The sequence below is a fragment of the Athene cunicularia genome, assembly GCF_003259725.1.
Source record: "Athene cunicularia isolate RWA chromosome 3 unlocalized genomic scaffold, athCun1 chr3_part1, whole genome shotgun sequence".
NCBI lineage: Eukaryota > Metazoa > Chordata > Aves > Strigiformes > Strigidae > Athene > Athene cunicularia.
Genome location: NW_020799097.1, coordinates 96,557,658 through 96,575,606, shown reverse-complemented (window position 1 = coordinate 96,575,606; position 17,949 = coordinate 96,557,658). Strand labels below are relative to the sequence as shown.

The 17,949-nt window shown below is 42.4% G+C and overlaps 1 protein-coding gene across 2 annotated transcripts; it reads left to right on the top strand.

The window, feature by feature from the left end:
• The first annotated feature begins 1,582 nt into the window (after positions 1 to 1,582).
• SLC3A1 (solute carrier family 3 member 1) lies at positions 1,583 to 17,867 on the top strand. 2 transcript variants are annotated; one of them, XM_026845681.1, is made up of 10 exons: positions 1,583 to 2,166; positions 3,396 to 3,575; positions 4,595 to 4,749; positions 5,794 to 5,919; positions 9,146 to 9,265; positions 10,261 to 10,385; positions 12,942 to 13,134; positions 13,929 to 14,075; positions 16,525 to 16,641; positions 17,418 to 17,867. In XM_026845681.1, the coding sequence occupies exons 1-10, from the start codon at positions 1,743 to 1,745 to the stop codon at positions 17,856 to 17,858; spliced, it is 2,028 nt and encodes a 675-aa protein (XP_026701482.1). In that variant the 5' UTR covers positions 1,583 to 1,742; the 3' UTR covers positions 17,859 to 17,867. The 2 variants fall into 2 exon arrangements, with proteins under 2 accessions (XP_026701482.1, XP_026701483.1); XM_026845682.1 differs by having other exon boundaries at positions 13,929 to 14,105.
• Positions 17,868 to 17,949: the final 82 nt, after the last annotated feature.

Genomic DNA, 17,949 nt, shown 5'->3' with positions numbered 1-17,949 from the left:
TGGTGCTGAGTCCTCTCTGTGTGCCCAACTGTCCTGAGTCCTGCTGGCTCGGCTGACCCACACGTCCATGGCAGGTGGCTGTGTTTTAGTTTTCCTTTGCTCTTGCCTCTGACCCACTTTGCTTTCTGCTGTGCTCGGGTGCTTGAAGGAGCTTTTGGGTAGTGCAGGAAGCCATGGGCATGTTAAAACCTCTGAGTTTAGGGAAAAAGCAAGGTGCGGAGTACTAAGGTCTCGAGGTATACATGACGCAATCTAAAACATGTTCTGTATTTACACATTCTTTTTTTTAATTGGAAATGAATCATCAAAATGAAATGGGGGTCACATGTAAAAAGCAAATCCCTGCCCATGACCAGAATCCCAGGGAAACTCCCATGGGCAACTGCAGTGAAGAAAAGGTTGGTTTTGGCCTCAAAAAAGTATTTATTATGTTTGTTGCAAACCATGAAAAAAGTTTATAAACTAATGACTGAAAAAAATCTGGCATGCAATTGTCAAATTATTCAAAAATGTGTTATTTCTTCAGTAGCTGAGCTAAGAGGTCTTTTCTGACAGATGTAATCCTTTTCTTTGCATTGCTCACAGGAGTGCCCAGAAGCAAACTCTGCCTGTGCAGTCAGATAGTTGCCAGTGCATTTGAGATAATGGCAATAGTTTCAGTGGCTGCACAGGCAGAGTTTGCTGGGAAGTTCAGAAGTGGGAAATTATTTGAAACACTCTCCCATCTAATGACTCTGCAGTCTTAATATCATTATATCAGTAAGTTGTAAAAGTTTCCAGGCAGGCACAGTACACTCAGGGCATAAGCTTGTATTTGGTACAGTGCCAACTGCTCCCCTCCACCCCCATTTCATTTTCATGGCTTCAGGGCAACTGGGGTTTAGGGCACACAGATGTAAATCTGTGCATGCTTGTGCAGACTTTGGGCGATGCTTTTTCTTGGCTAGAGTAGTAGAAAGGGGGGAGAGAGGGAGAAGGGAATGGTCACTTTCCTTGAGACAAATTAAAAATAAATAAGGGAAATTTAGTAATGGGCAGTGCGTTTTTGTGTCTCTGCTCGTGCCTGTGCAGAGCTATCTTGTCCTGACCTGGGGACAGCCCTGAGTGTAGCAACCTGTCACGTGCTGTGAATTGCAAGATTGGTATGTGCCTTATCCCTGTTACTGCTGAAGAGTTGTGAGTGGGCTGGGTTGGGTTAGTTTCAGGGGTTTTGTTTTTCTAAATGAAGTGCAACTGGCCTTTGTATCTCTTCTTCTTAGTTTGTGGTGTTGGTTTTGGGCCAGAAGTTGTCACACCTTGTTCTCTTGCTGTCTAAATTACTCATTAATGCTCAGACTGATTTAGACAGGGGAGACCATGACTACTCTGTAAAGCTGCATATTTACTAAATCTTTCAGTGGTAAAATCTCCAAATTTTCCCCTGCTGTCAAAAATAGAAGTTAGGTGTAATGGAGAGCAACAGTAAACATAACTCTGCTCAGCTGGTATGACCAACATGGGCTTATCTGCCTAGAATACTGAGATTTCTTGTAGCGTTCTGTTATCTTGCTGAAGATGCCTATTATGCAGAAAAGCGGGAGCACTTTGCCCTTTTTGTCTCTTTTTGAACTTTGACCAGCTTGTCAGGATTGATTATAAACTCAGATGCTAATTACCCTGCTTCTCATTTCACTGAACAAAGGTGTGTTGGCTACGCTTTCTTGCTGTGGCTGGAGTCTCCAGGACAAAACCCATGAAGTAAAATGGTTGAGGAGGAAGCTAAGAGCTTACCTATGGAGCTGAGTGAGAAGGGAGGTGTGGAGAATAATGGATTTGTTCAAAATGAGGCTTTTGATGACAAGGAGACTGTTACGATTAGTCAAGAAGAAATGCCAAAAACATGCATTGTTGTGGACTCAGCAGCTACGGAGGAGCCAGCATTGAAGCCCTATGCAGGGATGCCGAAGGAAGTCTTGCTGAAGTTCTCCAGCCAAGCTCGATACAGAGTCACCAGGGAGATTCTCTTCTGGCTCATAATTGCTGCTGCCATTGTGCTTGTGTGTGCTACAATTGCGATTATTGCCCTCTCTCCAAAGTGCCTTGACTGGTGGCAGGCTAGTCCTATTTATCAGATTTATCCTCGTTCCTTCAAGGACAGCAACATGGATGGGAATGGAGATCTGAAAGGTGGGTGAATTTCCATTCATGGTATGTGCAAAGCTGTGCAGCAGTTGTCTGTGTGTGTGTATATATATATATATATTAAATAAAAATTTGAAAAAAAAAATAGAAATAAAAATCACCACATGGTCCAATAGAGAAAGCCATCCTAATGGCAAAGGGAAGAAAAGTTGTCTGACTAATCATTAATGGCAACTCATATTCTTGCTTGCTCTAGGAGTTGCTTGCTCAAGCGCTAAGTTTAAATGTGGAGTTAGAACAGATGTTTAGAGGTGGGGCTGAGAGCGAGCAGCAGTACAACTGCCATCAGAGCAAAACATCTCCACAAAACTGAGGTCAATCAGGAGGACGGGTGGTGCTGAGCACTTTGTCATGTTAAATTGGCTGCCTTTTCATAAGGAAAGGTGAGGAAAAAAAAACAAAACACCTGACAAAGAAGAGAGAAAGATGTGTTACTTTTTGCTTTGTTCATGGTCTAGGTGTTTTTGAACTCTTATGAATGAGTTGAGAAGAGGTACCTGATACTAAGAGGCAATACCACTTACCAGTAGCTTATCTGAGGCTACATTCCGATAAGGGAAGGCTCAGTATCCTAATGGACAATAAATATCTAAACAAGAAGCAGTAGCTATGATATATTCCTACTGGCAAGTGAAGAGAAGAAACTGTTTCTGTAGTTGCATGCCAGTAGTAACAGGAAGATAGGAAAGATTAAGGTTTAAAAATACTAGGGGAGGCTCGAGTGAGGTGTCCTTACAAAAAACAACAGAAAAAAACCCATAAGAGACTTTTCCTAAGGCAGGGAAAACCTCGGATCTTTGCATTAAAATTGTGCTTCCCTTTGGGTGGTCTGAGGATTAGTTGATGTTCCTTGAAATAGGAAAGTGATGCTGTTGCTGCACTTGAACAAAATATAGGAGCTTGTTTTCAGAAGCGAGCATCAAATTTATTAAATGAAATTGTAAATATTTTTATAATACAGAATAGAAACCTGGTTTGATCTGATTTTTTTTTTAATTCCTGCTTTATCTTCCTTGTAAAACTGGCTTTGAAAGGTTTCTGTTCTGTGATCTTATGCTATCCTTGAAGAAATGTCAAGATTCACTGAGATCAGTGAAAACCAGCATGGCTATGTATCAAAGGGAGCTTTGTACCATCTTTGAGAGCCCATGGCAAACATTTCAACAAAAACATTTGTCTTCTCTAAACAGATGATGCTCTTTCCTTTTAAATAGGTATCCAAGAAAAACTAGACCATATTACATATTTGAATATAAAAACCATCTGGATCACCTCTTTCTATAAATCCCCCTTAAAAGGCCTTGGATATGGGGCTGAAGACTTCTATGACATCGATCCCATGTTTGGATCAATGAATGATTTTGAGAATCTGCTTGCAGCCATACATGACAGAGGTAAGCTGCAACTCGGAGCAAAATAACTCCATTAGAAAGATGTTCACTCATATTATGCAGGTGTATCTTGTACTGCTAGGTTATGATCTGAGACTTCAATCTGTGCATCTGGCAATTCCCCCACGGTGGTGTTGAGCAGAAGCAGATGGAGGTGCCAGTGAAGGGCACGTGTTAGCTCCACAGCCAAGCAAGCTCTGCAATTGCCCTTTGCTGCCCTTGGGCAATGGGGTAGTGCTGGGAGCAGGACCAAAGGCATGTGGAGCTACCACAGCAGTGTCAGTGCTGTCTGGCCTCTGCAAGGCATGGTTCTCTCTGAGGACATTGGTGGCTGGTGGGCTGATGTGCTGTCTGTGCTCACGGGTGCATATGGTGTGGGCATGGATAGTCTGGGGGTTCAAGGCTGAGATACAGATGTTTCTGACTGAATTTTATGGCTGAAGAAAGCAGAAAACCAGTTACAGGGTTGGGAGGGAACACGTGCTTCCTTCCTGTGACTGCATCCTTGGTTGGTGCATTTCTGCCTTAGGCTAGGTCTTTGCTCAGGTGTTTCCCCTTACAGCTGTTCGGTCCAATGGAAAATGTTTTACTAGTCCCAGAAACATTTGGGACTTAAAAATGTCTAGCCTTTAGGAAGGGTGAGGAAGAGTGTGCGCTCACTGATCCTATACTGGTGAAGTGCCTTTCCCACCTGGGAGGTAGAAGACATGTTGAAGCCAGAGTTAGTGGAAGTGTTTCACAACAACAGAAATTTGTTGTGATTTTTTTTTTTTTTTCTTCCCCTTTCTTTTTCTCCTCAGCAATAGGCTGCGGGAACGGTACCAGCAAGATGCATTGCAGCTACTTGCAGACTCCTCTCTGTGCTGGTAATATGGGGCTTTTTGTGGTTTTTTTTGCCTCTCTCCTTTGACAGACTTCTGGGATGGAAGAAGCCCAAACACTTCTGATACTTCATTAAAAAAATGTGAACTTTGTCTTAAAAGGCTAAGTTTAATGGGCTTTTTTATGGTTTGATTTTTAAGGGCTAAAGGTGATAATGGATTTAATACCAAACCACACAAGTGACAAACACCGATGGTTTCAGCTGAGTCGCAATCGGACTGGGAAGTACACAGACTACTACGTCTGGCAGGACTGCACGCAGGCTGCTGGTTCCGCCACTCCTCCAAACAACTGGGTAAACACGGGAAGGGACACCTGCAAATCCCAAGCTGGATGCAGGTTGCTGCATAGCAAAAGCAGCTGTAACGCAGCTGTCCCAATGTACACTGGGTTCTAAATGAACTGTTGAGAAGTACTGATGTTGCTAAATGAGCTAGTGCAGGTTAAGATTTAAACCAGCTCAGGGGGCAGGAGTTTGTACTTCAGGCCGAACTTCAAAAATGAGTTTTGTTTCTTTACCTCAGTGTTTAAATCTTCACTGACTAAACAAACACAAAAAGGAATAGCCGTGAACAAGTTTTTCACAAGTTGTTCTCACGTGCCCCCTTCTGGGGGGGGGGGTACTCCACTCCAGAAACCACTTCAGCTCCTCTGAAATCATAGTTAGCAGGGATGGAAATAAAACGGTGTGTTCTTGGCTTTTTTTCTTTCTTCTGGAATGTGAGCAGGCCAGAAAGTGTGTTGCCTATTTCAAATATATTTATTTGAAATTTGAACTGATGAGTGCATGATTATGAACTTGTATATTCTAAAAACACAAGGTGGAATTAATTTCTGTACCAGCTAATGTAATTTATTTTTAAACTTAGAGTCTTAAGAGCTATCTTAGCTTTTGGAATATTTTATTACAGAGATGATGATAAAGGTAATGTTTTAACCTGCTGTCAGTGTTTCAAAAGGATAACACCAGATTGCAGAAAGCTCTAAGTTAACTAAAGCTATTTTTAGTAAGTTTTAGGGAAAACGAGTCCAAAAGAAGTGTTCCGACCAATGTTTTCCCCTGTATTCTGAATAATTACCAGTGAAGGTGTACTTAAGAAAAAAAAAATAAAAAAGAAACAGAACATTGAACAAGGAATACATGTGGCGAAGCACAACTAAAGGGAGAGCAACTAGGGGGAGAACAAAATGTGAAACAAGTACCAAAATCTACTCAAACACTGATTAGGCATTTCGTGCTTTATTATATGCTTGTAATGCACTACATCTTAAAGTATGAATGGCAGTAAATGTTTATTAAATTAGGAGTTCTGATTATCCCCTTCCCTTATGTGAGCAGGTGAGTGTCTTTGGGAATTCCAGCTGGCAGTTTGATGATGTGAGAAAGCAATGTTATTTTCATCAGTTCGGTAAAGAACAGCCAGACTTAAATTTTCACAACCTCGCTGTCCAACAAGAAATACATGTAAGTATGTAACCCACTGCTGCTGCGTCAACAGCAAAACAACTAGTTCTACACTTAATTTCGCTGATTATTTATGATACGAAATTTACAGTCTAGTTGGAAATAATCAAGGTTTGCAGCGTATGTAAATAATTGAAACAAAAAGGTGTCCAGACAATTAAGTTTATAAGCAGAATTCAAGCTATATGCTGTAATGTTTCCAGTATCAAAGCTACTTTGTGTCAAGTCTTTTTTAATTTAAAAGCAAACAAGCAACCAATAAAAAAAAATCCAAGTAAACTTGTTCTTGAGTGGGAAGTACTGGCAGCTGGTGGTGTTGCAGTCCTCTGGATTTTAAGAAGGTGTGACTATTGCTTTTTTGCTGGCTTAAGTCCCCTGCTCTCACAAGTGCCTGACAAGATCTTGATGAGTTTCTGGAACAGGCTGTTGCACTTTAAAGGGAGCTCCTTTTCCCTTTCTCTTCCCACTAAAGGCTGTCTTTAAAATTGCTTTGATGTTCAGGAGCCCTCTACTTCTCAGCCTAACCTTGTTGGCAAACTGTTCATACTTATCTCTCTAAATCAAACCTGTCCTTCAGCTGAAATAGCTTTTCCCACCCTTGTTTAGGTGTATTTGTATTTCAGCTCTGACAATATCCACCTTCAGCTTTTGATAAAATAGATTAAATGGGGTGGGGTTTTCCAGTCTTCCCTGAAGTGAGAGACTCTCCATCCCTTTGTTTAGCCGCTATTTATTCCTCGCAGCCCTTCCAACCTCAGGTCTTTCTCAAATGTGGATGGCCATAATTAAACAAGTTGAACAGAAAATGTGTCTGGGCAGAATCTTGTACAGTGACATAGGTGCTTCTCCCTCTGTATCCTAAGCTTTGAAGTTGGTGCTAGTACTCAAAGAATCCAACATGACTGCTGTCTGAAAGCAGGTAACTGCTTTCAGCTCTAATCTCCATCAAGAGCCAAGGGTGAAGGCACTTAGCGCGTTTGGATGTTGCCTCAAGGACAGCAATTAATGGAAGGATTGATGTGGAAGATAAAGTGGCTCTTGCACTGAAGCCTATGCTGAAACAGAGCTGAATCACTCAAGTGGAAAGAAGTTTTTATCTCTGTTGATACAAGGAGCTGTTAATTAGCCAGTCAGATGTGGGGATGGCACCTTGTTTTGGCAAAGAGATGTTTGCGTTTTGGGGAAAGGGAGACAATGCTGATTTGAATTACAAGGAATGGCTGGGCTCAGGGATAAGGGGGAGATAAATGAGTTTCGATCTGTCTCCCTCTCTGATGACTTTACAGGGGAGAGACACAGACAGATGGACAACTGTCAGAGTGGGAATGCTTCACTGCAGCAAGGTGGTGGTGCTCTCAGGGAACCTCATGCCTGTCTGCATCACATCTCCTGGCAGATAATGTGGAATTCATTAAAATATGGGGAAGTGGGCCTGAACACGGGGAATCTGACAATTGCTGCTTTTTTTTTTTTTTTTTTTTTTTTTGTACAGCTACTTCAAGTAGTTTGATTTAGTCCTTAGGTGTTTGCTGCTTTGTACTGTTGAATTTTGGTGCTTTTATCCGGCAGTGGTCTTCACAGGTGTCCAGCTCTACTGTGATGGTCTCACTGTCTCTGTGGGGCCTCTCCCATCACTATGGGTACTGCACCTGCATAAAGAAAAAACAGAACAGTTTTGGCCATACTTGTGAACTAAAGCATGAAATGTGACTGCTTTGGAGATTGAGCCTTGAAGAACTCCACTAGTAATCTCTGTGTCTTGATACTCCCCTTAATACCGCATCTTGCCACTTGCACCTTTTTTCCCAGCATCATGTGTACTTTTCAGTGGTCCTAGCTATTTTTTTTTTGATACATTACTGAAGCTGCAGTAGTAAATAGATGCTGAATTTTCTATGCAGAGAAATGAAGTGAAAACTACTAAGATTTGCCTGATAACACCGACCTTTGGGAAATGCTTATGAACATAATGAATTGTTCCAGCATGTTAAAGAATCTTTGTCTAATATATGAATTCTAAAACTTGTTTCAGAAGGTTAGGAAGACTGAGCAGGAAGCAAATGGACTCTTCCAGAGAAGCTGAAGTCTTTGATTTTAGCCACAGGACATGCAAGAGCAATGAAACTTAGCAGCCAGCACATTGTAGTTTTTCCACATAAATAGAAGTAGATCAGTCTCAGTGAGTACCATGTCAGTGCTTGATATTTGCACTGTTGATACCTGGTGTTGCTTTTGTGACAAGCGCATGCATAAGCATGAATTAAGTTTTGGTGCGTTTATTATTGGACAGACACCATATGGACAGCTGCTGCTTGCAGAATGGCTCTATGAGAAAGTACAGCTCAGTAAGTTAGTCTTTAAAGTTTGAGCGTGATCTGTAAAGCTTCAGTGTGGACTAGTTCTACTCCAGCCTATTCAGACAAGTGTACTTTATACATTTAAAAAAAAGGCAATTCAATAGCTTTTTTTTTTTAAAAAAAATGTTTTTCTCCTCAGATGAAGAAAAGGATCTGGTCTAAAAGAATATTTGCAGAAACCATCAAGAGGGACTGAACTTTAGAGCTGTGTGTTAAAACCAGAGCAATTAAAACTGTAGTAATATAATAGCTACTGAAGTAAGATATCATTTTGCTAGTAGCGACTAACCTCTGAATTAGATAGTGAAATTACAAATCGATACCAGTTAACTTGGATAATAATTTTTCATGTTCCTGCAAATTTAACAAATAAGCCTGAAAATAAAATTTTAAATTTCACATTAGTTATAATAAATAAGAGAGAACAAATGTTTTAAGAGCTCTATTGTATAAAAAGAAAATTGGTGGTACAGGGTCTGTGCAGAACAACATGTTCTTGCATCTTTGAATCCACACGTTCTAATTGTGTGCAGCCATGATGGGTGTTCATCAGCATTTAGCATGAGTCCAATTGTCTGGATGAGATGAGAAACAGCTTTCAGCAAAAGATGCGCTGGCTTTGGTTTCGTGAATTACAGGAGGAATTGCAGACCAGTATTTTTCTTTTTTATGCTGGATGAAAGAAGACATCCTTTATTTTGATCTTAGTTTTGACCTTAGATCGATATGATTAACTTTTAGTAAAATTTGAAGTACAAATTTAAAAATTGTTATGTATTAATATCTCCTAACAGGTCTGTTTTTTTCCTTTTAAGTATATACTATTTTGAATGGCATGGGCTCTCTTTGAATTCTCTATTTTTGTCTAGGATATCATCAAATTTTGGCTTGGCAAAGGAATTGATGGATTTAGTTTCAGCGCTGTTAAATTTCTTTTAGAAGCAACACATCTCCGAGATGAGCCTCAAGTGAACAAGTCCCAGAATCCTGTAATGTATATGTTCTGTCTTTGCTTTTTTCCTTATTTCCTACTGGGGCAAGAGAGTGTATGTTTTTACTCTTTTGGGTCCTAATAGTGACTTTAGGAAGACTGGGTCAGCCACGTCCCTTGGAAGGCAGGTGGGTGCTCTGCAGAAGGAGCCACATAAAAGAAAGAAGCCTCTGGACTGAGGGTGAGATATCCGCACACAGGAGTGCTGTGGGTGGGAAGAGAATTGTCCATATATACTTTGTATTTCTGTTCTAACACTGTTGCTTTGGATTTTCTGTATCAATAATTTGCTTATAAATTTATATTCTAAAAAAGACCAGTCTTGTGATTTCAGTAGTTGCTTGTTTGTCCCACTACAGGAGGTCAGCTCAGGGTTCTTGCATGCTTGGCGTTCTGTAGCAGTCACTAGCACATATTTCTTCTACATTGCTAGTAGGAATCAGAGTAAAACAAAAAAACCCTCACATTGGCTGTATGTCGCCGTGAGAGGTGGCCAGACACATTGAGGCATGCACCCTGTTATTTATGCTATTTGCTTTTGCTGAGGTAGTGAACTTGGTGATGCTTCCAGAGAGCGGCAGCCCTAAGACATGGTTCCCCTGCCGGGTTGGGGACTGCATAAAACTGGTCAGCTCCACAACTATTGTTGTTTTCAAACATTAACTCAACAATATCGTCCATCTTTCCAGCCTGGTGTGTGCCCACAGCACCTGCTGTGCTTGCTGCCGCAGATGAGCTTGGTGGGTTAGTGCTGCGGGTGGACTCTCCCTCTTGAAGAACAGGATCCAAAATAATCAGCCCTCTGCTATCCTATCTTTAGAGTTCCCCAAGTGCAGTTCAGCTCTGTGCTGTTAGTGTTGGCATGCTAAACTCATTTCAATTAAAATTTATCTGGACAGGTGCATTGTCTCAGGAAAGGATGGGAAGAATTTAGAGAGTTCTGAAATCTAAAATACTGGTGAACTAATGGAAAATATTATATTCTTCTTTAAGGAGAGTGTCACAGCCTATTCCCAGCTCTACCATGACTACACGACCACGCAAGTTGGTATGCATGATATCATCCGTAGTTTCCGTCAAACCATGAATCAGTTCAGCAGTGAACCTGGCCGATACAGGTAATCATTACTACAGCTAGTGAGTTTTTCTCTAATATTTGTCACCCTCTTGCTAGAAAGAAAATACTTTTTTAATAACATAAAAAGTTTTCTTCCTCAAATGCAAATAGCAGTCCATAGGCTATATTCTCTCTTCCCCAATGTGTGAGGGAAAGGAAATGAATTGGCCTGGTAGCTCTGCTCTACAGACTGTACAAAAGCAGAATGGGCAACCATTCAGATCCCAAAGACAATAATTAAGCACCTCTGTGGTTGTTTTATTGTATAGTGTTGTTAATACAGTTCATGTCTGACACATAGTGATGCGATTGCTAAAATCACAGAATGGCTGAGCTGGAAGGGACGTCTGCAGGTTATCTGGTCCAACCCCCTGCTCATCAGGGCCACCTAGAGCCAGTTGCCCAGAAATTTGTCCATATGGCTTTTGAACATCTCCAGGAATGGAGACACCGCAACCTCCCTGGGAAACATGTGCCAGAGCTCAGTTACCCTCATAGTGAAACAGAGTTTCCTGATGTTCAGAGGGACCCTCCTGTGTTTCAGTTTGTGCCCATTGTCCCAGGTCCTGGCACTGGGCATCACTAGGAACAGAATCCAGCTCCGTTGTCTTTGCACCCTCCCTTCAGGTATTTACATACATTGATGAGATCTCTCTGAGACTTATTCTCCAGGATGAACAGTCCTAGGTTTCTCAGCCTCTTCTCACAGGTGAGGTGCTCCAGTCTCTTAACGGCCTTAGTGGCTCTTTGCTGGAGTCTCTCTGGTATATCCTTGTCTCTCTTGTACTGAGGAGCCCAGAACTGGATACCACACTCCAGATGTGGCCTCACTAGTGCTGAGTAGAGGAGAAGGATCTTGACCTGTGCTGCCAACACTCCTAATGCAGCTCAGGATACTGTTAGCCACCTTTGCTGCAAGGGCACATCGCTGGGTCCTCTTCAACTTGGGAGATCCCCATATCCTTTTCTGTAAAGAAAGCATGGAAACTGCTGGAATGGAGTGTGTGGATGTGGATTCAGAAAGGTAAGATTTCAGTCACATACACAGATGCTCAGGCCCAGTCAGAGTGGGTTTATGAAAGGCAGGTCCTGCTTGACAAACCTGATCTCCTTCTATGACAGGGCGACCTCCTTATTGGATGAAGGAAAGGCTGTGGATGTTGTTTACCTTGATTTTAGTCAGGCTTTGACACAGTTTCCCACAGCATTCTCCTGGTGAAACTGGCTGCTCGAGGCTTGGATGGGCACACGCTTTGCTGGGTAAAAAACTGGCTGGATGGCCGGGCCCAAAGAGTTGTGGTGAACGGAGTTAAATCCGGTTGGCGGCCAGTCACGAGTGGTGTCCCCCAGGGCTGGGTTTTGGGGCCACTCCTGTTTAACATCTTTATTGATGATCTGGACGAGGGGATCGAGTGCACCCTCAGTCAGTTTGCAGATGACCCCAAGTTGGGTGGGAGTGTTGATGTGCTCGAGGGTAGGGAGGCTCTGCAGAGAGACCTGGACAGGCTGGAGCCATGGGCTGAGGCCAACTGGAGGAGTTTCCATAAGGCCAAATGCCGGGGGCTGCCCTTGGGCCACAACAACCCCCAGCAGCGCTACAGGCTTGGGGAGGAGTGGCTGGAGAGCTGCCAGTCAGAGAGGGACCTGGGGGTGCTGATTGACAGCCGGCTGAACAGGAGCCAGCAGTGTGCCCAGGGGGCCAAGAAGGCCAATGGCATCCTGGCTTGTGTCAGCAATAGCGTGGCCAGCAGGGACAGGGAAGGGATCTGACCCTTGTACTCGGCACTGGTGAGGCTGCACCTCGATTCCTGTGTTCAGTTTTGGGCCCCTCACTACAAAAAGGACATTGAATGACTCGAGTGTGTCCAGAGAAGGGCAACGGAGCTGGTGCAGGGTCTGGAGCACAGGTCGTACGGGGAGCGGCTGAGGGAACTGGGGGTGTTTAGTCTGGAGAAGAGGAGGCTGAGGGGAGACCTCATCGCCCTCTACAGCTACCTGAAAGGAGGGTGCAGAGAGCTGGGGATGAGCCTCTTTAACCGAGTAATAAGTGACAGGACAAGAGGGAATGGCCTCAAGTTGCACCAGGGAAGGTTTAGACTAGATATTAGGAAGCATTTCTTTACAGAACGGGTTGTTGGGCATTGGAATGGGCTGCCCAGGGAGGTGGTGGAGTCCCCGTCCCTGGAAGTGTTTACAAGTCAGGTTGCATAGTGCTGAGGGATCTGGTGTAGTTGGGAACTGTCAGTGCTTGGTTAATGGTTGGACTAGATGGTCTTCAAGGTCCTTTCCAACCTAGTTGGTTCTGTGATATAGCCTTATGTTGACTCTTGGAGATTTTTCTCCAGTAATTTCCAAGAAATAGTTCTCCTTGTCTTTTTGTCTGCTTTACAGAATATTGTTTCTCAGTATTAGTCTTTTTTTGATGGGGAGGAGAGAAGCAAATGTATTTCTTAATGCTGTTTTATTTTATATGTATGTCCAACACCATTCCTAGATACCTTCTGCTCTGTACAAATCAAGAATGAGCCAAAAAAGACATTTGTGTACTTCTTTGTAGATTTATGGGTTCTGATGGTGATGAAAACATTGAAGCAACAATGATGTATTATGGAACAACTTTTATCCAAGAAGCAGATTTTCCCTTCAATTTCAACCTGATTAACATGAAAAATCTATCAGGCAACAGTATTTTTGAAGCTGTCAACTTGTGGATGAAAAACATGCCTGCAGAAAAATGGCCAAACTGGGCGGTAAGAGTTCTAGAGCAGCTTTTATAGGAAGGGCTTGTTTCTATACGTGATAGAAACCTATAGGTGATAGTTCTTCTTATGGTGATAGAAACCTCTCCCCTCCCATGCACAGACATTGCTTTCAGTGGCAGCAGCAGCAGCCTGAGCCTGTGGCTGAGCTGTAGTAGATGCCCATGTGAAACTCGGCTGCTGTGGTCGCAGCTGTTGGCACTGCCCAGCTGTCTGTCTGTCCTGCCCTTCAGTGACAGTTATACTCCCCATGCAAGGGTGGCAGAAGGGAATTTATGATCATGTCTCTCCCTTGGTGTCTCCAGTGTAGTATGGGCCTTGGCTTAAACCACCAGTGAGGATGGAATCGGTTCAATTACCTTTGGCAGTAAACTGACTCAGTGCAATGGATTCTCAAAACCTCCTGGGGCCAGAGCAAGCAGCTGAGGGCAGTTAACTTAAAACCTTGCTGCTCTCTGCTAGCAAACATGTTTGGGATGTGCAAGAGATCTTTTCAAACAGGCACCACCTTCACACAGAAGAGAAAGTGGCAGAAATCTGAGGGAACTGTAATTGTGGAGAGTTGTTATTTGCCATCGTTCCTCACTTCTGCCTCGTGTGCTGCTGGCAGGCTTCTGTGTGCCAAATTATTTGGGGCAGAAGTCTGTACTGGCACCAAGATAATCGCCCTCATGGGCCTGGAGAGGGGAAAAAGAACCCCCTACTACCTTGTTAAATTGGTTAACTGATTATATATATGCATGGAATTTTGTAATGTGTGTTTAACAGAATGACATTTTCTTCAGGTTGGAAGCCCTAACGCTGCTCGGATTTCATCTCGGATTGGGAAGGAGTATGTCAATGTTATGAACATGCTGCTTTTAACCCTCCCTGGTACTCCGGTAACTTACTATGGTGAAGAAATAGGCATGGAAAACATTGCATCAGATAACGTAAGTGAAGAGCATATAAGCTCTGATCCTGTTGTTGTTTAGTTCTGAGTAAGAGAGCTTTCAAAAATACAAGACCTTTTGTTTTGTTACCCAAACTCAGTCTTTCTTGCTGTTTAGATGGTTTTCTGTGTTCCCCATGGCAAAACCACTGGAGAGTACATGGAAATGGCCAGATGAGAGACCAGAATCAAGGCTTTGATATGTCTGAACTGCTAGACTGCAGTCATGGTCCTTGATTTCTGTCCTCTGCCAGATCAGTCTTGCATGGTTTGCAGCTGTGTTGCTTTGCTTCCCTTCAGCAGAAGGGGCAGCCAGTGCCAACACTGGGCCTGGACTAGTGGTTAGGAGAGGTGTGTTGCAGTCATCTGAGGCAGGAGGAACCTAGTTGCTAACTCCTTCCTCCCACAGGAGTACCCTAATTGCTGTGTCAAAGTCCATTATTTCCTGGCTGTATTTAAAGGAAATTAGAGTTCATGACACATCGTAGCTACAGTCACTATCTCCTGCAGTCTGCTTTGGTCTGGCTCGGCAAAGGCACCCGGCTGAGCCACAGCTCTTTATAATGCACCCAAGCTCTGAAGCAAGGGTCTCCAGGAAGGGGTGGGTGTACAGACCAGCCCCTGCTTAGCATTTCCTGGTGGCCAGCATAGGTGGCTTTTGCTTGCCACACAGGGTTTTTTGATTTGTCTTTTAGATCCCTTTCTGTACAGGATTTAGGTACCTGAGCCTGGGAACCAGGTGCCTAGCTCACTTGATCACAGGTACAAGTAACATGTGACAGATTTGTTAGATTACAGTTATTTTCAGAAGTTAATTCAAGGTCAGGGGATTAAAACAAAGCGTGCCTCTCACACTGTGCTGACCTGCATAACGTAAAAGCTTTCACATTCAACCCCTACAGCTTCTTGCCTCTTCTATGATCATTCCTGACTTCTGTTGTGTCTCCTTGTCCAAGATGTATGGGCATGACTGGAAAAGGTCAAGCCCAAAAGGGAACAGCTCAGCTCTGCCTCTCATTACCACAGCTGAGCACCATGAGAACATGGTCCTGCAGCAGGTGCTGGTTTCACTGTGGAAAGCCTCTTTTCAGGAATGAGACAGCCTTTGCTGATGTTACCAACAGTGTTGGCTAGCTCTGTATCAAAGGGAAAGAGGTACTTGAAGCACAGGATCATTGCCAGGCTTGTCTGATTCGGATGTGAGGAAATTATTCTGATTTAAAAGGAAATCTCATTTCCTCTGAGAAACACCTAGGTCAAAGTATCTCCTGCGTTTTCTTACTGCTGCTGATTACTGCTGACAGAATGATACTCTTCAGAAAAGTGGCTTGTGCTTGGCTCCTCGGGTTTACTCACTCTCTTAGTGGCCACCCTGTGGCTCATGGCTTTGTGACAATGCAAAACCACTTTTCACTCAATCTGGAGAGGAAGATTCCCTGATTAATGGGTGTCTTAGAAAGATAGAGAGTATTTGCTCAGGATATAGATTTTAGCCCCAGCACTTGAAACGCTTCAGGAGAAGCTAAAAAGAGGTAAAGATGAAAGGGAACATTACCAGTGTTGAAAACTTAAGGGTTTTTTTTCACCCTGCTTTTCAGAACATGCTAAAAGGAGAAACCCCTTATTTATAATGTCACAAAGCGAGGTGACAATTTCTTTTGTTGAGCTGCTGTTCTGACAGATTGTATTGAAAAGTGCCCTTTATATGACAAACATTTTTTTGTGGAAAACAAACACTCAAAGTATGTGCAAAATATTTTATGCCCTCTTACTAAATTTAAGTGTCAGATCTTTTGGCAGCTCTTCAGTATCAATGCGGAAGCTTTTTCAGAATTTTTCTGAATTCTTCAAAATGAGAACTTGAGAGTTCTTACACTGACACTTTTTAATCGGCTAAAAGCTTGTTTTCAATAAACTTTTCACACTTGGAAATAATTTCATCTTTCTAACACAAACAATCCTGTCCAAATTGTACCCCTTGCAAATGTAAACTTGAACAGTTCTAAGGTGAAAAGTGTGATTGTTACAGAACAGACACTGAAGAGCATTTACTAATTGCTTACTGGTATTTTAACAGCATTTCTTCTTAGGGCTCATTACTTCATATAATCACTAACTGCATGTCTAGATATTTATCAGAATATTCAAGCTGTCAGTCAACATTTATCCAACTGTCTGCTGCAAGGGGAGACAACTCTAGTAGAGTCATCTGGGAATTCCACATTTTACCCAGCAATGCCATATCCATGAGACCATCCGTTCTCCTCCACTTCAGGAACTGTCCTGATTTTTATTTTCTTTAGATCTGGAGCAGAAGCACATCCTCCTCTTGCTACATTTTGTCTTAGACCAAAGAAAGCAATACAGAAATAGTGATCATTTGGAAGATGTCCCTTGAACAGCATGTTCTCACAACTTTTTAATATACTAATCACCACTTTATTTTCTAGGTGACCTTTCCAGAGAAATCCCCCATGCAGTGGGATGGCAAAGTTAATGCTGGTTTTACTGAAGGCAACAGTACCTGGTTACCTGTTAACTCTGACTACCAAAGTGTAAACGTTGAAGTAGGTATCTGTATGTGTGACAAACTAATGGTCTAAAAATATGTCAGTGTAAAATCGATACATGAATTCTTTTACTTAGTAGGGACTGGCAGTAAGAATAAACTTAAGGGAAGAAAAAGCACTGAATCCTCACAAATTTAATTAGAGAAGGAAACCCTTGCACCATCAAGAAGCCTGCTTCCTCTATATTCATTTGAGCAGAGCAACTGCAATTATGATGTAGATGTGGCAATTTGGATTTTAAACGTCCTTTTAACCATTTTAATATTAAATTGAAATCAGGTTTTTCTTTCATTTACTATGGAAGGCTCTGGCCTTGTAATGAACTTAACATGGACCATCTCTAACATAAGTAGAGCAGTAAATCAGACTTTGCTGATTTACAGTGCTAATCAGAATTGAAGACAGAAAAAAAATACAAGACGGGACAAATCTAAACCACAAAACAAACCCTGTGACTTCAGCAGATGAGACTCAGTATCAAGCTTTGAATGACTGTGGCTGTCTCCTGAATAAACTGTACTGTAAGAGCACTGTGGGAGGAAGAAATAATGTTAGTGCTGGGGAAATTCTGTCGTGCCTAATAACCTCTGCCTTTGCCACTCCACAAATGCCAGGAAAGTGCATGAGAAAAAGCATTTTTTCATTGGAATTTGCAGAGATAATTGTCAAAACAGAATTCTAATAGGTGCATTCTCAACAGATGGTGTGAGAGGTAAGCAGTGTTTCTTACGTTTGGTGCAAAGAAATGACCTTGTTAATGCTGACTGTTGCAGAGCCAGATGACCCAGTCCAACTCAAGCCTGAATTTGTACAGAGAGCTGACTTTACTTCGCAACAATGAGCTCCCCATGCATCGGGGGTGGATGTGCTACATCTGGAATGACAGTGATGTTTTTGTGTATGTGAGGGAACTGGATGGGTTAGACAGAGTCTTTATGATGGTTCTCAATTTTGGGCAGGATTCGACAATTGACCTGAAAGCTATAGTTCCTAACCTTCCATCTGAAGCTATTGTAAGACTAAGTACTAATTTTAGCAATGCTGGTAAAGCTGTCAATACCAAACTAGTTAAAACTGAAATGGGAGAAGGTCTGGTCCTTGAATATAAAACAGCAAAGCCTGTTCATACTATGGAGGCTTTCCAAGGAAATTGTTTTGTGGCAGAAAAAGCTTGTTATTCCAGTGCTTTCAATTTACTCTATGTGTACTGTTAAGTGCAGGAGTAGAATAACCAAACTTTCACATTAATTTAGAAAATGTTGGCTTCATGGAAATGCTGAAAGTTTTAATTTTTCTTTGGCTTTT

Bases quoted from the DNA above. Each gene is read 5' to 3' on its own strand.
- SLC3A1 (XM_026845682.1), top strand. From the start codon at position 1,743: ATGGTTGAGGAGGAAGCTAAGAGCTTACCTATGGAGCTGAGTGAGAAG. The intron at 5,920-9,145 runs GTAAGTATGTAA...ATTTTTGTCTAG, and splicing joins CTGTCCAACAAGAAATACAT to GATATCATCAAATTTTGGCT. The intron at 14,106-16,524 runs GTTGTTGTTTAG...TTTATTTTCTAG, and splicing joins AGCATATAAGCTCTGATCCT to GTGACCTTTCCAGAGAAATC.